The 13116-nt window shown below is 42.0% G+C and overlaps 1 protein-coding gene across 1 annotated transcript; it reads left to right on the top strand.

Annotated features, from left to right (window-relative positions):
- Positions 1-262: 262 nt before the first annotated feature.
- Positions 263-10166, top strand: RAB39A (RAB39A, member RAS oncogene family; the record flags this gene model as incomplete). The annotated part of the gene is made up of 2 exons (XM_080363929.1): positions 263-585; positions 9740-10166. The coding sequence occupies 2 exons, from the start codon at positions 263-265 to the stop codon at positions 10164-10166; spliced, it is 750 nt and encodes a 249-aa protein (XP_080220055.1).
- Positions 10167-13116: the final 2950 nt, after the last annotated feature.

Raw genomic sequence — 13116 nt, 5'->3', positions numbered from 1 at the left:
GGCCGGAGGCCGGAGGCGGGAGCGGGGCGGCGCGGTGCTGAAGGGACAGCGCCCGCGGGCACCGCCCGCCCCGCCCCGCCCGGGCAGCCAGCGGGAGCCCGACGCGGCGCCCCGGGAGCGGGGCGGGGGCACCCGGCCCCGGCTCGCCCGCCCGCCGCCGCCGCCCCGCCTGGAGCGGCCGGCACGGGGCCCCCGTCCTGCACCCGCGGGAGCGGCTCCCCGGGCCCCGCGCAGCCTCCGCCGCCGCCCGCCCGCTGCGCCCATGCCGGGCGTTGGGGCGATCGGAGCGCGGTGCAGGCTCCGGCCGCACAGGAGCCCCAGGAAGAGCCCCAAGGCGGAGCCGGGCCAGGCCGGGGCCGCCATGGACGCGGCGATTTGGATCTACCAGTTCCGGCTGATCGTGCTGGGCGACTCCACCGTGGGCAAGTCCTGCCTCTTGCACCGCTTCACCGAGGGCCGCTTCCCGGGGCCGCTACACTCCGACCCCACCGTGGGGGTGGACTTCTTCTCCCGGCTGGTGGAGATCGAGCCCGGCAAGAGGGTCAAGCTGCAGCTCTGGGACACGGCGGGGCAGGAGCGGTTCAGGTACGGGACCCGGGAGCTTCCCCTCCACCCTTCATCCTTCCCGTCCGCCCCCAGGCCCCCCGGCCCCGGGCACACCCCGCCGCCCGCCCTGCGCCTCAGCGTCCGACACATCTCCTGGCCCAAAGGCTTTGCCTTCGCCCCAGCACGGCTCACTCTGACTGAAGCACCCAGCTCACTGCTGAGCCCCGAAACAGCCCCCCACTCTGATGCCATCCAGCCTCACCGCCACTGCCTGCCCGTGCCCAGCACCCCTGTTTCCCACTGGCCTGCTCACCTCTCTGCCCACCAGTCCACACCCAGGAGCTGCCTCTTTCCCCACCCTTTTCCTTCACACCCCCCAGGGAACAGCTGCCCTTGCCCTCCCAGCTCACACCAGGGGGTAACAAGTGGCCTTGTCGTGTTTCTCCTTCCCTCTCCGGTAGTTGCCCTGAAGCCCTGGACCTAGCGTAGCAATCCTTCCTCTGCCTTTATTTCCCACTTTTCAGCAGGAGGCCCCAGCTCCACTCTATGTTTCTTACTTTGTCATCACCTCAGAACTCACCCTCCCCTGCAGTATTTTCCTCGGCCATAACGCTCCCTCCCATGCAATCTGGAGAGACCAGGCCACCTCCCTGCTCATCCTCTTCAGCACAGCAGCACCGCAAGCACCAGTGCCTTGGCAATGTGGAAGCCGCTGGGCAGCCAGCTACCGTCCCTTGTTAGTGTTTATCTGCCTCTGCACCTGCTCTGCACTGATGGTTGCCAGGAGCCTTCACTAATACCTCTGTCATTTATAGCGTAGCTCAACTAGCTCAAATGCTGCACTAGTAAATCTTCTGCTTTCCTCTCTCTGTCACAAATAAGTAGAAAAACTACCCTCTTTTCCTGCCCCAAAAGAGTCACGGTCATTCCCCAGCATACATCTGGTACTATCTCATTCTTGTGCCTCTGCCCTTTCTGTAGCGCTTTCCGCTTCAGGCAAGTTGTGAGTGAATTTTAGCTTGGACTTGAGTAGCTTTGAACTTGGGTTGGAGGCAAGTGCCCATCTGTCTGTTGCGATACATGGTACCTGACCCACACACTTGTTATGGTGATGCTCACAGCAGGGTTGGAATGGGTCTCTTCAATGGCAAGGATCGATTCCTTTATGCTCCCTGCCTTCTGCTGCAACAGTTGTGCAGATTCTCGCACTCAGCTGAAGAGGTGGGATTTCACTATCTTAGCAGGGGACACAAACACTTTTTTTTAATTTTTTTCAATTACAAGCATTACAGTTAAACAACAAAAAACTTTCCTGGGCTTGCATGAGTCACAATTTTATACATATCTTTGCAGGCAAGCTTCTGACGGGAAATTAACAGTGATAATGGCAAGCTCTTAGCATTTTTCACCCTCCTTGTACATTCCAGCAAAGAATGTAAACTACAAGTAACAAGTGACTAAGAATGTATAATCTCTTTATTTTGAATTTGCTGACAAATAGCTGCAACAGCCAATGACAAGGCACTTGACTGAAAGGAATGCAAATGAAGAGAGTTTTGCATACATTTTACATCAAATGATAGCTATCCTTTGACCCAGGAATGCTCAGGGGATATACAGTGATGAGTCATGCAGTCAGTTGCTTTTACATTTACCATTAGTATGCATCTGTGTTTTTTCGACTACCCAGAAGATACAAACTGAAGGAAGTAGCTTTAAACATCTGTGTTTGTTTTTCCGCTAAGAGTTTATTACCAGTTGGTGTACCAAATATCGCAGCATTTATTGTATAGCCTGTTTTACACTTACTCAAGTAAATTATAAATTTTTTACTCAGTTACACACCATAGGTTTAAATCTTGCACATTCTCTTCTCTGCTAATGGAGACGATTACAGATCACAAGCAAAGATGGTCTTGGGGAAGAACTAATTATTCCAAGAAGTAATCTAATTTTGTGGAACACCAAGCAGTTTGCAGTTCTGATTTCCAATTCTGCTGTGGTTCACTTGCATTGGTACTTTAGAGGAGGTAAAACCTGGCTTTAAAGCTCCCTGGGGAGTTTCCTGCACACAGGGCAAACTTCTGGCTGCATAACCACCCCCTTCTTTTGGTCCCTGGCATTAGGGACATTCCCAGGGGAAAAGTAAGGTGTGGCACACCTGCCACCACACTCCCTTGAAAGAGAGCACTTATTTTCTTGGAGAAATTGTTTTGGAAAAATTCAAGAGGGGTACACCCTAGCTTTCTGTCTGTCTTAAGTTTAGTCGTCATTTAGAGCAATTTGCTGCTTTGGCTATGTTTCACGTTGTCTGCTTTGCTATGATTTTGTTTGTTTGTTTAATTTTCCTGTATTTAAATCCAACAATATATTTAAATCATGAAACTTCCAACGCTATAAAATGCTTGGTCGTGGTACTAAGATTGAGAGTTCATTTCAGTAACATAGGGGCACAATATTGTGGGGATGCCTCAGTTATATTAATCCACTTTTTAGTAGACTACAACATTAGATACATTCTGTTTCTAACACAGGGCTTGAAAATAAAGCCCTATCCTTATTCTTTTTGAGTAAGCAATATGTATTTTCAAATTTAATACCATGACAATGTGGTCTTTAGTCATAGTATAAAAATAAGTCTTCAAAATTAGATAAAGCTTTTAGTGAAAGTTTGGTTCATCTGGTAAAGATCAGTAAGATCATAATGAGAAAGAAACACTGACTGATTTGAAGTCACCCTAAAGCCATAGTCTGATGTGATTAATAAATCTTCTAATTCATTTTCAGAAACAATTGTTCAGTGGCCATCATCTTACCAAGGCTTTTCTTGAGAGTATTAATTTGGGTCTTACATCTTTAACCTAATATTTAGATTAAGCTAAGAGTATGACTTCTGTTCTCAACAGCATTTTCCCCTTCCATAATGGTAGTTTAGGCAGAATTAATTAGCGGAACCAACATATACTCTACGTGGGAAGTAATAATTTACAAAAGAACTTAGGATCTTCATTTAACAAATATTCCCAATTAAAACTAAAGACTTCAAAGTTATCCTTTGGAAAAGCTTTCTAACGTATCATTATTGTAGATCACAATGTATAACTTCTCCAGAAGCAGTCTCGCCTCCAGCAATTTCAAGTACAGAACCATCTGGAGGAACCTTACAGCATTCAACATCAAAGTGTTGTGGTTCCCTTTTAATACTTACCTCAATCTTACCTTTCTAGCATATTCTAATAGGGAAGAACTGATTTTCTCCAACCCTTTATCTGTATTTACATTTCATTTATTACAAATGCCAATCTTTATACAAAACAAGCAGAAATATTATTCATATGAGTATTGTTGCTGAAAACAAATACTTAGGATGGTCTTGAGGGTGCCAGGACAGTCCGTATTCAACAACAGCATAGATAAAGAGCTTTGTAATCTCAGATTTATGTATACGGAGTGGGAGAGAAAATAAGAATTACCTTTTCAATAATGCTTATGTCAATTTTTGTTACTCTCACGTAAAGATGATCTAATAGTTCACACATTTAGCGTGGACTGACTGGAGGCTGTAGCCCGCCCATCATCAGTGGCTGGCATGACACACAGACTCCAGCCTGTAAGAGCAGGAGCTGCACAGACACGTATGCTCCGGTCACCAAGGTCTTACTGTCACCTCTATTAACGAGGAGGGTTGTTTCCTTTCATTTTGTGTAGCCATGGGAAGCTGGCAACACCCTCCTGAAATACCAGTTTGCACCTTGAAGAAAGGCCCAGGCAAACACGTTGGTTTGGGCACTTCCATGAGCTATCGCTTACAGACGGGTTCAGAGTCTTCTGTGGAAGAGAAGCTGAGAGAGGAGGCAGCAGGGAAGTACTGGGCACAAAGGAATAGAAGAAAAACACTGTGTTTTAGGCAGAGAGATAAGACGTGAATGAAGACAGATTGCAGGGATGGATTTAAGAGTTCAGTCCCTCTTTCATGAGAAGTCATGGGCAGATTTTCCAGATTCTACATCTGGAAGAAGTTCTGCTTCCCACTTCCAACCAGCATCTCCTCTGAGCATTTTTCTGGAAGGAGATGCCAGGCTTCAATGCTGTCTCCACTGTTTTAGAAAAAAGGCCATTACTTTTTCACCCTGCTCCCACCTTGTCCCTATCTTAAGGCTTTCCATGTTTCTTCTAAAGAAAGGATTCCTCTCTCCCTCCTTCCCCAAAGAAAATTAATCATGGTGCTGCAAGTAACACATTCCCTTCCACGATGTTAGTTTAATGTCATTAATGACCTGTACCAAAGTTTACACAAAAAGGCACCTTCTCGACAAGAATTTAGGATCTGTAAGGGGGTAATTTGAGAAACAGAAATTTGAACATCCTTTATGAATAAGTTGGACTACATAAAACATGACCTGTCACAAGTTCCTCATCCTAACTTGGAAAACTTGCAGGACCCTAGGGGTTTTTATCTTTCTGTTCAAAAAGTGACAACAAGGGAGTTAAAACCTTAATTTTGCTTTTAGAGTCTGATCTTGCAGTGCCGAAGTGTGTATAAATATAGAATCATAGAATGGTTTGGGTTGGAAGAGGTCTTAAATATGATCCAGTTCCAACCCCCCTGCCATGGGCAGGGACACCTTCCACTAGACCAGGTTGCCCAAAGCCCCATCCAGCCTGGCCTTGAACACTCCCAGGGATGGGGCATCCACAGCTTCTCTGGGCAGCCTGTTCCAGTGCCCCACCACCCTCATGGGGAAGAATTTCTTCCTTGTAGCTAACCTGTTCTACCCTCCTTCAGTTTAAAGTCATTACCCCTTGTCCTGTCAACATGCCCTTTTAGAATATCACAGAATCACAGAATGTCAGGGATTGGAAGGGACCTCAAAAGATCATCCAGTCCAATCCCCCTGCTGGAGCAGGAACGCCTAGGTGAGGTTACACAGGAAGGTGTCCAGGCAGGTTTTGAATGTCTCCAGAGAAGGAGACTCCACAACCCCCCTGGGCAGCCTGTCCCAGTGCTCTGTTACCCTCACTGAGGAGAAGTTTCTTCTCATATTTAAGTGGAACCTCCTGTGTTCCAGTTTGGAACCCATTACCCCTTGTCCTATCATTGGTTGTCACCGAGAAGAGCCTGGCTCCATCCTCATGACACTCACCCTTTACATATTTATAAACATGAATGAGGTCACCCCTCAGTCTCCTCTTCTCCAAGCTAAAGAGACTCAGCTCCCTCAGCCTTTCCTCACACGAAAGATGCTCCACTCCCTTAATCATCCTTGTTGCTCTGCACTGGACTCTCTCCAGCAGTTCCATGTCCTTCTGGAACTGAGGGGCCCAGAACTGGACACAATATTCCAGATGTGGTCTCACCAGGGCAGAGTAGAGGGGAAGGAGAACCTCTCTCGATCTACTAACCACCCGCCTTGTAATACACCCCAGGATGCCATTGGCCTTCCTGGCCACAAGGGCACAGGGCTGGCTCATGGTTATCCTGCTGTCCACCAGGACCTCCAGGTCCCTTTCCCCTACGCTGCTCTCTCTGCAGCTCCCTCTGCAGCTTTCTTGTAGGTCCCCTTTAGGTACTGGAATCATGTGAGTTGATTCCCTGCTTGTGAAAGAACACAAGAAAGGCCAGTCTGATTAAGTCTGTGGTCTATAGTCAGATATCTTGTTTCTGATAGAGTCTTTGAATTCTCCTGAGTGCTCTGCTAGCCTGTACTTTCAACTTGAAGGACTTCTGGAGACTGAAGCTCACTCAGTCTCTTGTTCAGTACTTGTTCAGTGTTCCATGGAACACTTTGCATTCAGAACATCTTTCCCAAGGAGATCGACAAATCTACCAGCTGTTGCATGAAGAGCCTTTTACTGTCAGCCCTCCTTATGTTTTGTTGGCTGCCATGCACTCTCATCATCAAGCTTTTCAGTGAAGTTGTGCAGTACATTGACATGGCCTGTAAAGTCTATAAAGTTTTACGTCTTCTGAGGAAAACCCCTTCAGCAGCCTCTGTACCATGGGCTCTGTGAACACTGACCTGTGCCTTGTGAAGCAGCGCATGAGGAGCCTGTGTGAAAGATAGGTGTCTCCACCGTGCTAAAAAGAGAAAGTTCCTCTGCTTTTTCAGAGGAGCTTGAACCCACCTGGGGGTGCATGTGTGCTCTTGGGAAACCATCCCAAGCAGAACCGTTCTGGGCACTCACCTGGAGCAATGGTTTGTTTTCAGCTTGGACCTGAGCTATGAGGGATGGCCGGGCTGTCCCCGCTGAGCAGCTCGCAGCCTGGGCAAAGCACTCAGGTCCCCAGGGAACTTCTTCAGGAACCAGGGGTAGATAGGCAGCGAGTGGAGCACAGCTTCAGGTGTTGGTGTTACGGTTCTGCCTAAACCTTATTGAAGGCACTTAAAAGTCCTATAATCTTTGGCAACAATATTAGTAAGAGGTAAAAATGCCCTTGCATATAGTTTTATAAAGCAAAAAACAAACCAAAACAGAGAGACCTACCAGAGCACCTAAGTAAACGCTCTTTCATTCTTTCCAGGTGTGATGCAGGGCGTAAGTGACCAGAAGTACATCCACTTCACACAGTTCATTTTCCAAATAACTCTAAGCTGTCTACTAAAAGTATATGTCTAATACTTAATCTACTCTGATTGTTGTATTTAAGTCAAATATTTTGCATCTGTAAGATGTTTCAAACCTTGTTGAACAACCTACCACATTCACATGCCCAGACATTTTTCCCATTTGATGGTTTAAACTTTTTGCTTCAAAATTTTGTCATATTTGTCAGGAATACCTTATTTTAAAATATAACTGCAAATAATAACTCACCTTAATAGTTAAATTATTCAAATATTTGTAGACCATATTTTAACAAACATCATCCTTTTCTCAGAGTTAGACAATCACATTACATGACATCATATGTATCATATGCAACTTTAAAACTGTTTGTGTTGCTTTTTTTTGTTACTGTTTTCAAGAGCATTTCTAGTATATAAACCCTTTTTTGTAATGAGAAAACTAATTTCAAATTATATATACCAAAATTGTAGAAAAATGACCCAGTGTTTGTGATGTACAGCCCCAAGTTACAGATGCTTTTTAATCATCTTCGTTACAGGCCATACATACACATAATTAAATATAATGGCTTAGAACATCAGCTAGTGTAAATTAGCATATCTCTGGAGAAGTGAGTTATTATACAACAGATAAGGGTACTGACTGCTGTGGTTAAGAGCCCAGTAACATATAAAGGGCTGTTTTCAGTACTCCAGTTCATAGATATGTGACATTGTTGTATATAGAAATGCTTGGTAAATGACACACTGCATTTTCAATACTAACCTACTTTCTTCCCTGGCTAATGCGCTTCTTTGGCATAATTGTTTTCAACACTTTTTAAGTGAAAATAAGTTGTATTTGCTTCCACTTCTCCAAATTGATTCCCATTTTGTCAGCCACTTTTGCTTTGTCTAGAACCACCTGAATTATTTTAATGTACTCATTTGTGTTTGCAGCTGCTCTACGGCAAAACAAAATGCTTGAGAAAACGTGAAACAGATCTTTACAGCATCTTTATTTAATACTTCACAAAATGTGACACCTCTCATTTATGGTTTTAAATAATTTTGTGATACCATGTGTCATTTTTCATATCCAGGCTATTTTAATTAATCTGAGGGTAAGATCCAGTTGTCTTCATATTCAAACTGTGCAGAGAGATACTGCATGGATTCTTGCTGGGAACGTAGAAAAGTTCTTTAATTTAAACATTAGGGAAAACAATCCCTCCCTGTTATCTAAATAAAACCATTTCAAATAGCATTTGCCGTGGCTAAATGAATTTAGGTATGCCAAGGACCTAAGCCTTATCTAGCTGTGCACTTGCCTATGTGTAATATGACTACTGCTGCTAATTATACGTATATGTTCAAATTGTTATAAAACACTGTATGAAATGCAATGAACTGAAAATCAGAGGGAGCTACTGTTATGGAAAGATACTTCACTGTGTACAGTTCATTCTGATTCCAAAATTTCAAGGCTGCATCCTCTTCATAATCATGGAACTAATTATTGGCTAAACTATAATTTCAAATACTGACTGTTAATAGAGATTGTTTATCTCATTTCAGCTGGAGAATACTTATGTATACACTAGCTATATACTTATGTTGGTAATGAGTGCTGGTGTCCACTCCTTGGTAGGCCGTCAGTTCCTTTAAAATGTCTCTTGTCACCTTCTTCATCCTCCCCTGTTGGTCATGATTAGAGACTTGCAATCATTTTTTGGTTCCTTTGTCTTTCTCTCTCTACATTCTAACAAGCTTTTTTTCTTCTTCTTCTAGCGCATATTAATAATCTTTTCAAGCAGAGGAAGACTTTCTTCCTTCCAAAATTCCTTCCAGTGCATGCTCTGGAACACAGAGGGCTCAAAGTAGAAAGTATCTGTTTCCAGTCCAGGAAGTCTCATGCCAAAAAGGAGTAAATTCAATTATAAAGAGCTTCGGAACCTCTGCATGAGAGAGACGCTGCGAGTAGAAGTGTTACTTGCCAAGGCTGTAACGTGTGCTACTTGCCAAGGCTGTAACATGTGTGTTTGCCCAGCTCAGTTACTTTTGGATGGTTTTGTTTAGGGAGTTTCCTTTCTTAGTCTGTTACCTGTTGACAAGAATTATGATTATCTCTACACATTTTTCTATCAAAGAATTTTTCTTCAAGGAATACAAAAGGAAACACTTGTACGTTGGCAAGCTTAGGCTTCAGATTTCTCAAATCTGCCTACATATTTCAGTTTGAAATAAGTGAAGTGCATGTTTGTATAAAGCTGAAGGACTCAGACTTCAACACTAACAAGGTTTTGACAAATAAATATACGCATTCTGTTCTGTGAAGATGTGGCACAATTTGGTAATAAAAAGTAGTTTGTAGAATATTTCAGCATTCAAAATTCACAGTGGAGATGTTGGCTTCAAGAATGTTTAGAAAGTGACTTTTTAAAGGGAATAAAAAAAAGAAAAAGAAAAGAAAAAGCAACATTTTTGTGTGTACAGGGTAAATTAATAAATTCTAATTAGTTTTTAAAAATCAAAGATATTTCATGAAGCTTATAGTAGCTAAGCCCACATTGCCACATGGAAATGTAACTTATTTACAAATAAAGTGAAAATGTATTTTAATTGATCTTTTTCCTCCTTCGCAGATCAATAACACGATCTTACTACCGCAATTCTGTGGGTGGCTTACTAGTATTTGACATCACAAATCGACGATCTTTTGAACATGTGAAAGACTGGCTAGAGGAAGCAAAAATGCATGTGCAGCCCTTTCAGATTGTGTTCCTGTTAGTAGGACACAAATGTGACTTAGTGTCACAGCGTGAGGTTACAAGAGAAGAAGCTGAAAAGCTGTCATCTGACTGTGGTATGAAATACATAGAAACTTCAGCAAAAGATGCCACGAATGTTGAAGAGTCCTTTACAATTCTTACGCGAGACATCTATGAACTTGTAAAAAAAGGAGAAATCTCAATACAAGATGGATGGGAAGGTGTCAAGAGCGGCTTTGTTCCAAATGTTGTACATTCGTCAGAAGAAGCTGTAAAGCCCAGAAGACAGTGCGTCTGCTGAATTTGTAGCATGCCAAAGAGTGCATCGGATGTTCAGAAGATGATGCCAACGTAAATAACAGAATAATAATTTTGAAACAATACTAGATCATGACATAGCTGAATCATAGAACGGTAATTTGTTTTTTTTATCCTTCTGTCTAGGTCATAACTTCATAAAACTTTAAGTGCTTTTCTTCTTTTACAGAGTACAATAACTTTGTGTGGTCTTCAGGAAAAGAAATGATATATTGCTAAAGGAAAAACCCAATCCTGTAGCAAAACACTGAGAAAGCGCAATAATCATTGTGACAACATCTTTTCTTGGGCTTTGTATTTTGAATACTGTTTAAAATCAAGGCTTGCTAGGTGAAGATCAGATGAGCTCAATACTTTTGTTCATCTTGCCTTAGTTTTGGACAAGAAAATATTATACCTTATACTTTTTTAATGTGATTCTTTACTCAAGTGCAGGGTTGCTAATGACCGGTAAAGTTTAGAATGCTGTAGAGTTTCATAGTAAAGGTAACTCTAAAGAAAGCAAGCTGAAAGATTGCTCCAGTAGCAAACGCTTTTGATATGACTATGAATACAAGCCTTACTAAAGAATGTTTTAGAAAAGATGATTTATTTGTATATGAAAATGGGAAATAGAAGCAATGAAATTTATTACTAAATATTTTCTGAATTGCCAGTGAAACTAAATGTAACATCACATGATCCAGCTGTTATTTGACTTGTATGCAAAACAGATTTCCTAATCACTGGAGTTACATTTTGGAGGCTGGATCCTCAGCTGGGTGATTATCGTAGACACACTGATGCCTAGGGAATTATTTTAATTTACACAAACAAATTCCATATTAGCTTTAAAAAATAAACCTACTTCTAACTAGAAGTAAAAATAAGTTTAGAAGTGCTGCAGCCCATGGGGACCCAGGCCTTAAAGTTGAATAAAGCAAGGTTTGTTTTATTCTCAGCCAGCAAATGTTAATCTGTTGTCTAAAAAATGAAGGTTTTAAAACCAAAACTGTTATGAATAGAGTGTTCGGAGAGAGGAGAGAATTTCTAAAATAATGCTCGGCTACAGAGAGCAAAGTTGGAGAACCCTTATTCTAAGAAAGCAACACATAATATCTCTTTCATTACAATAATAATAGGAGAAATCTGTGATCATGTTGCATTTTTCTGAGCTTGAGGTCATCTTCCTACTCCTCTGAACATAACACACTCTAGCTTTCTACAAACTGCCCTATATGTCTAACTCTTAAATACCAAATAACTCTACTTCTATTTTATTGTAGTAGTATAACACTATGACTTGATCTCCAGAGTTGATAAGCATCTACAATTTATGTGGGCATACTTATAACCTCCAAACATCAAGCCATTTATCTGCATATAAAGGTGTGTTACTGTGTTCTCCATCTTCAAGACCAGACAACAAGTCTATCTAATCTAACTTTTTTCTTCAACAAACATATAATTGGTTTTCCCTCAGGTTATATTTATGTCCTTTTACAATCAATTTGTAAATATTCCATAGTATAGAGACAGGTTGTTTAGTTCCAGTTATTTTATTCATTTAAGGCCACTAAAATTATTGACTTCAAAGGGAACTGAAAGGTTAATTTTTTCAATAGTCTGAGTCTCACTTGCACTGAGACAAAGTTACACTGTCATAGAAAGGTACAGAGGCCTTAATATAAACAGGAATCAGCCTTAATTCATTAGCAGTTAAAACAGCTAGTTAGTTCTAGTCTCAGCATGCCACAAAGTAATTGCTGTGAGTCTGATTCTCTGTTAAACTACATATGTTAGTCACTCACACCAAATCAATTTTCATTTAAGGGCATTTTAGGCCCTCTTTATGTAAATGTAAGTGACCGCAGATGCCAAAAGGTAGTGCAGAATCAGGCCGTGTGCGTTTGACACTGATTCCCCTGCAATACCAGGCCCTTGTTCTTTATCTTAGAAGTTCTTCTCTTAGTTGTTTAAGGGGACAGAATGGGCCAACAAATAAATCAGTGGCTGGAGAGTCAACAGACCCAAAGTCTACCACTGCTTCATTGTATGTTTCTGAGCAAGGCATTTACGTTTTCTGTGCCTCACCTGTATCTCAAAAATAGAGATGATGGTTCTTCCTCGAATTCACAAAGACTGCTGAGACCCAATACGACTGGATGATCTTCAGTCTGGACTCTTTTCTTCGTGTGCTGCCTGTTGTAGAGTGTTTAGCACCATGGAATGTGGATACTAGTTTCTTCTGCCATACCAAAAAAAAAATTAAAACAGCTTTATAAGTATCAGGTATTGCTACTACTATGAATCTGCATTTCATTACATATTTCATTACTTTCAGGTTAAAATCTTTTATCTTAAACTTTTCTTCCTGAATACTCTGGAGACAATGAGCTTTTTCTTCTGTCTGAAAAAAATTGCGTGTGCTGTTGTGGGAGGGACTGGGAGAGGAAGGGAGCGGGAGGGAGATGTTCACAGAGAAAGAAACACTCATCAGCACAGAGCCTTAATGATCTCTGCTGTCACTGTCCTACCCGTAGCGTCACATTTATCACACTGGGAATAGAGCTTTTAACCAGATTCAACTGTGTAAGGAACTGGTGTTGTCAATGCAACTGGAAAAGAAGTTCACTGCATTTTCAAGTACTGTGCACATAGCTGTCTTATTAGTAATTTCTAAAAATGTAGATTAACGTGTACACGCAAACAGTGTCTATCTTGGTGATATATTAAACCACTATTGTACTTTCTCACTACACATTTGCAGTTAATAGAAATATCTGATAAATAGAAGGTTTGCTGAAATCCATCATTTTGTTTTCAGATGCTTTGCAGTACAGTAGATAAGTAACAGCTTGAACAGGCTGCAGAACGGATTATAGTTCAATGTATTTATATTCTTTTCTTCCGCCAAGGAAGGGCAAATATTGATACCAGAATGAAATTTCCAG

The sequence above is a fragment of the Nesoenas mayeri genome (genome assembly GCF_963082525.1).
Source record: "Nesoenas mayeri genome assembly, chromosome: 1".
Taxonomy (NCBI): Eukaryota; Metazoa; Chordata; class Aves; order Columbiformes; family Columbidae; genus Nesoenas; species Nesoenas mayeri.
Note: the sequence above shows the minus strand (reverse complement) of the source record. Positions and strands in the feature narration are given on the sequence as shown.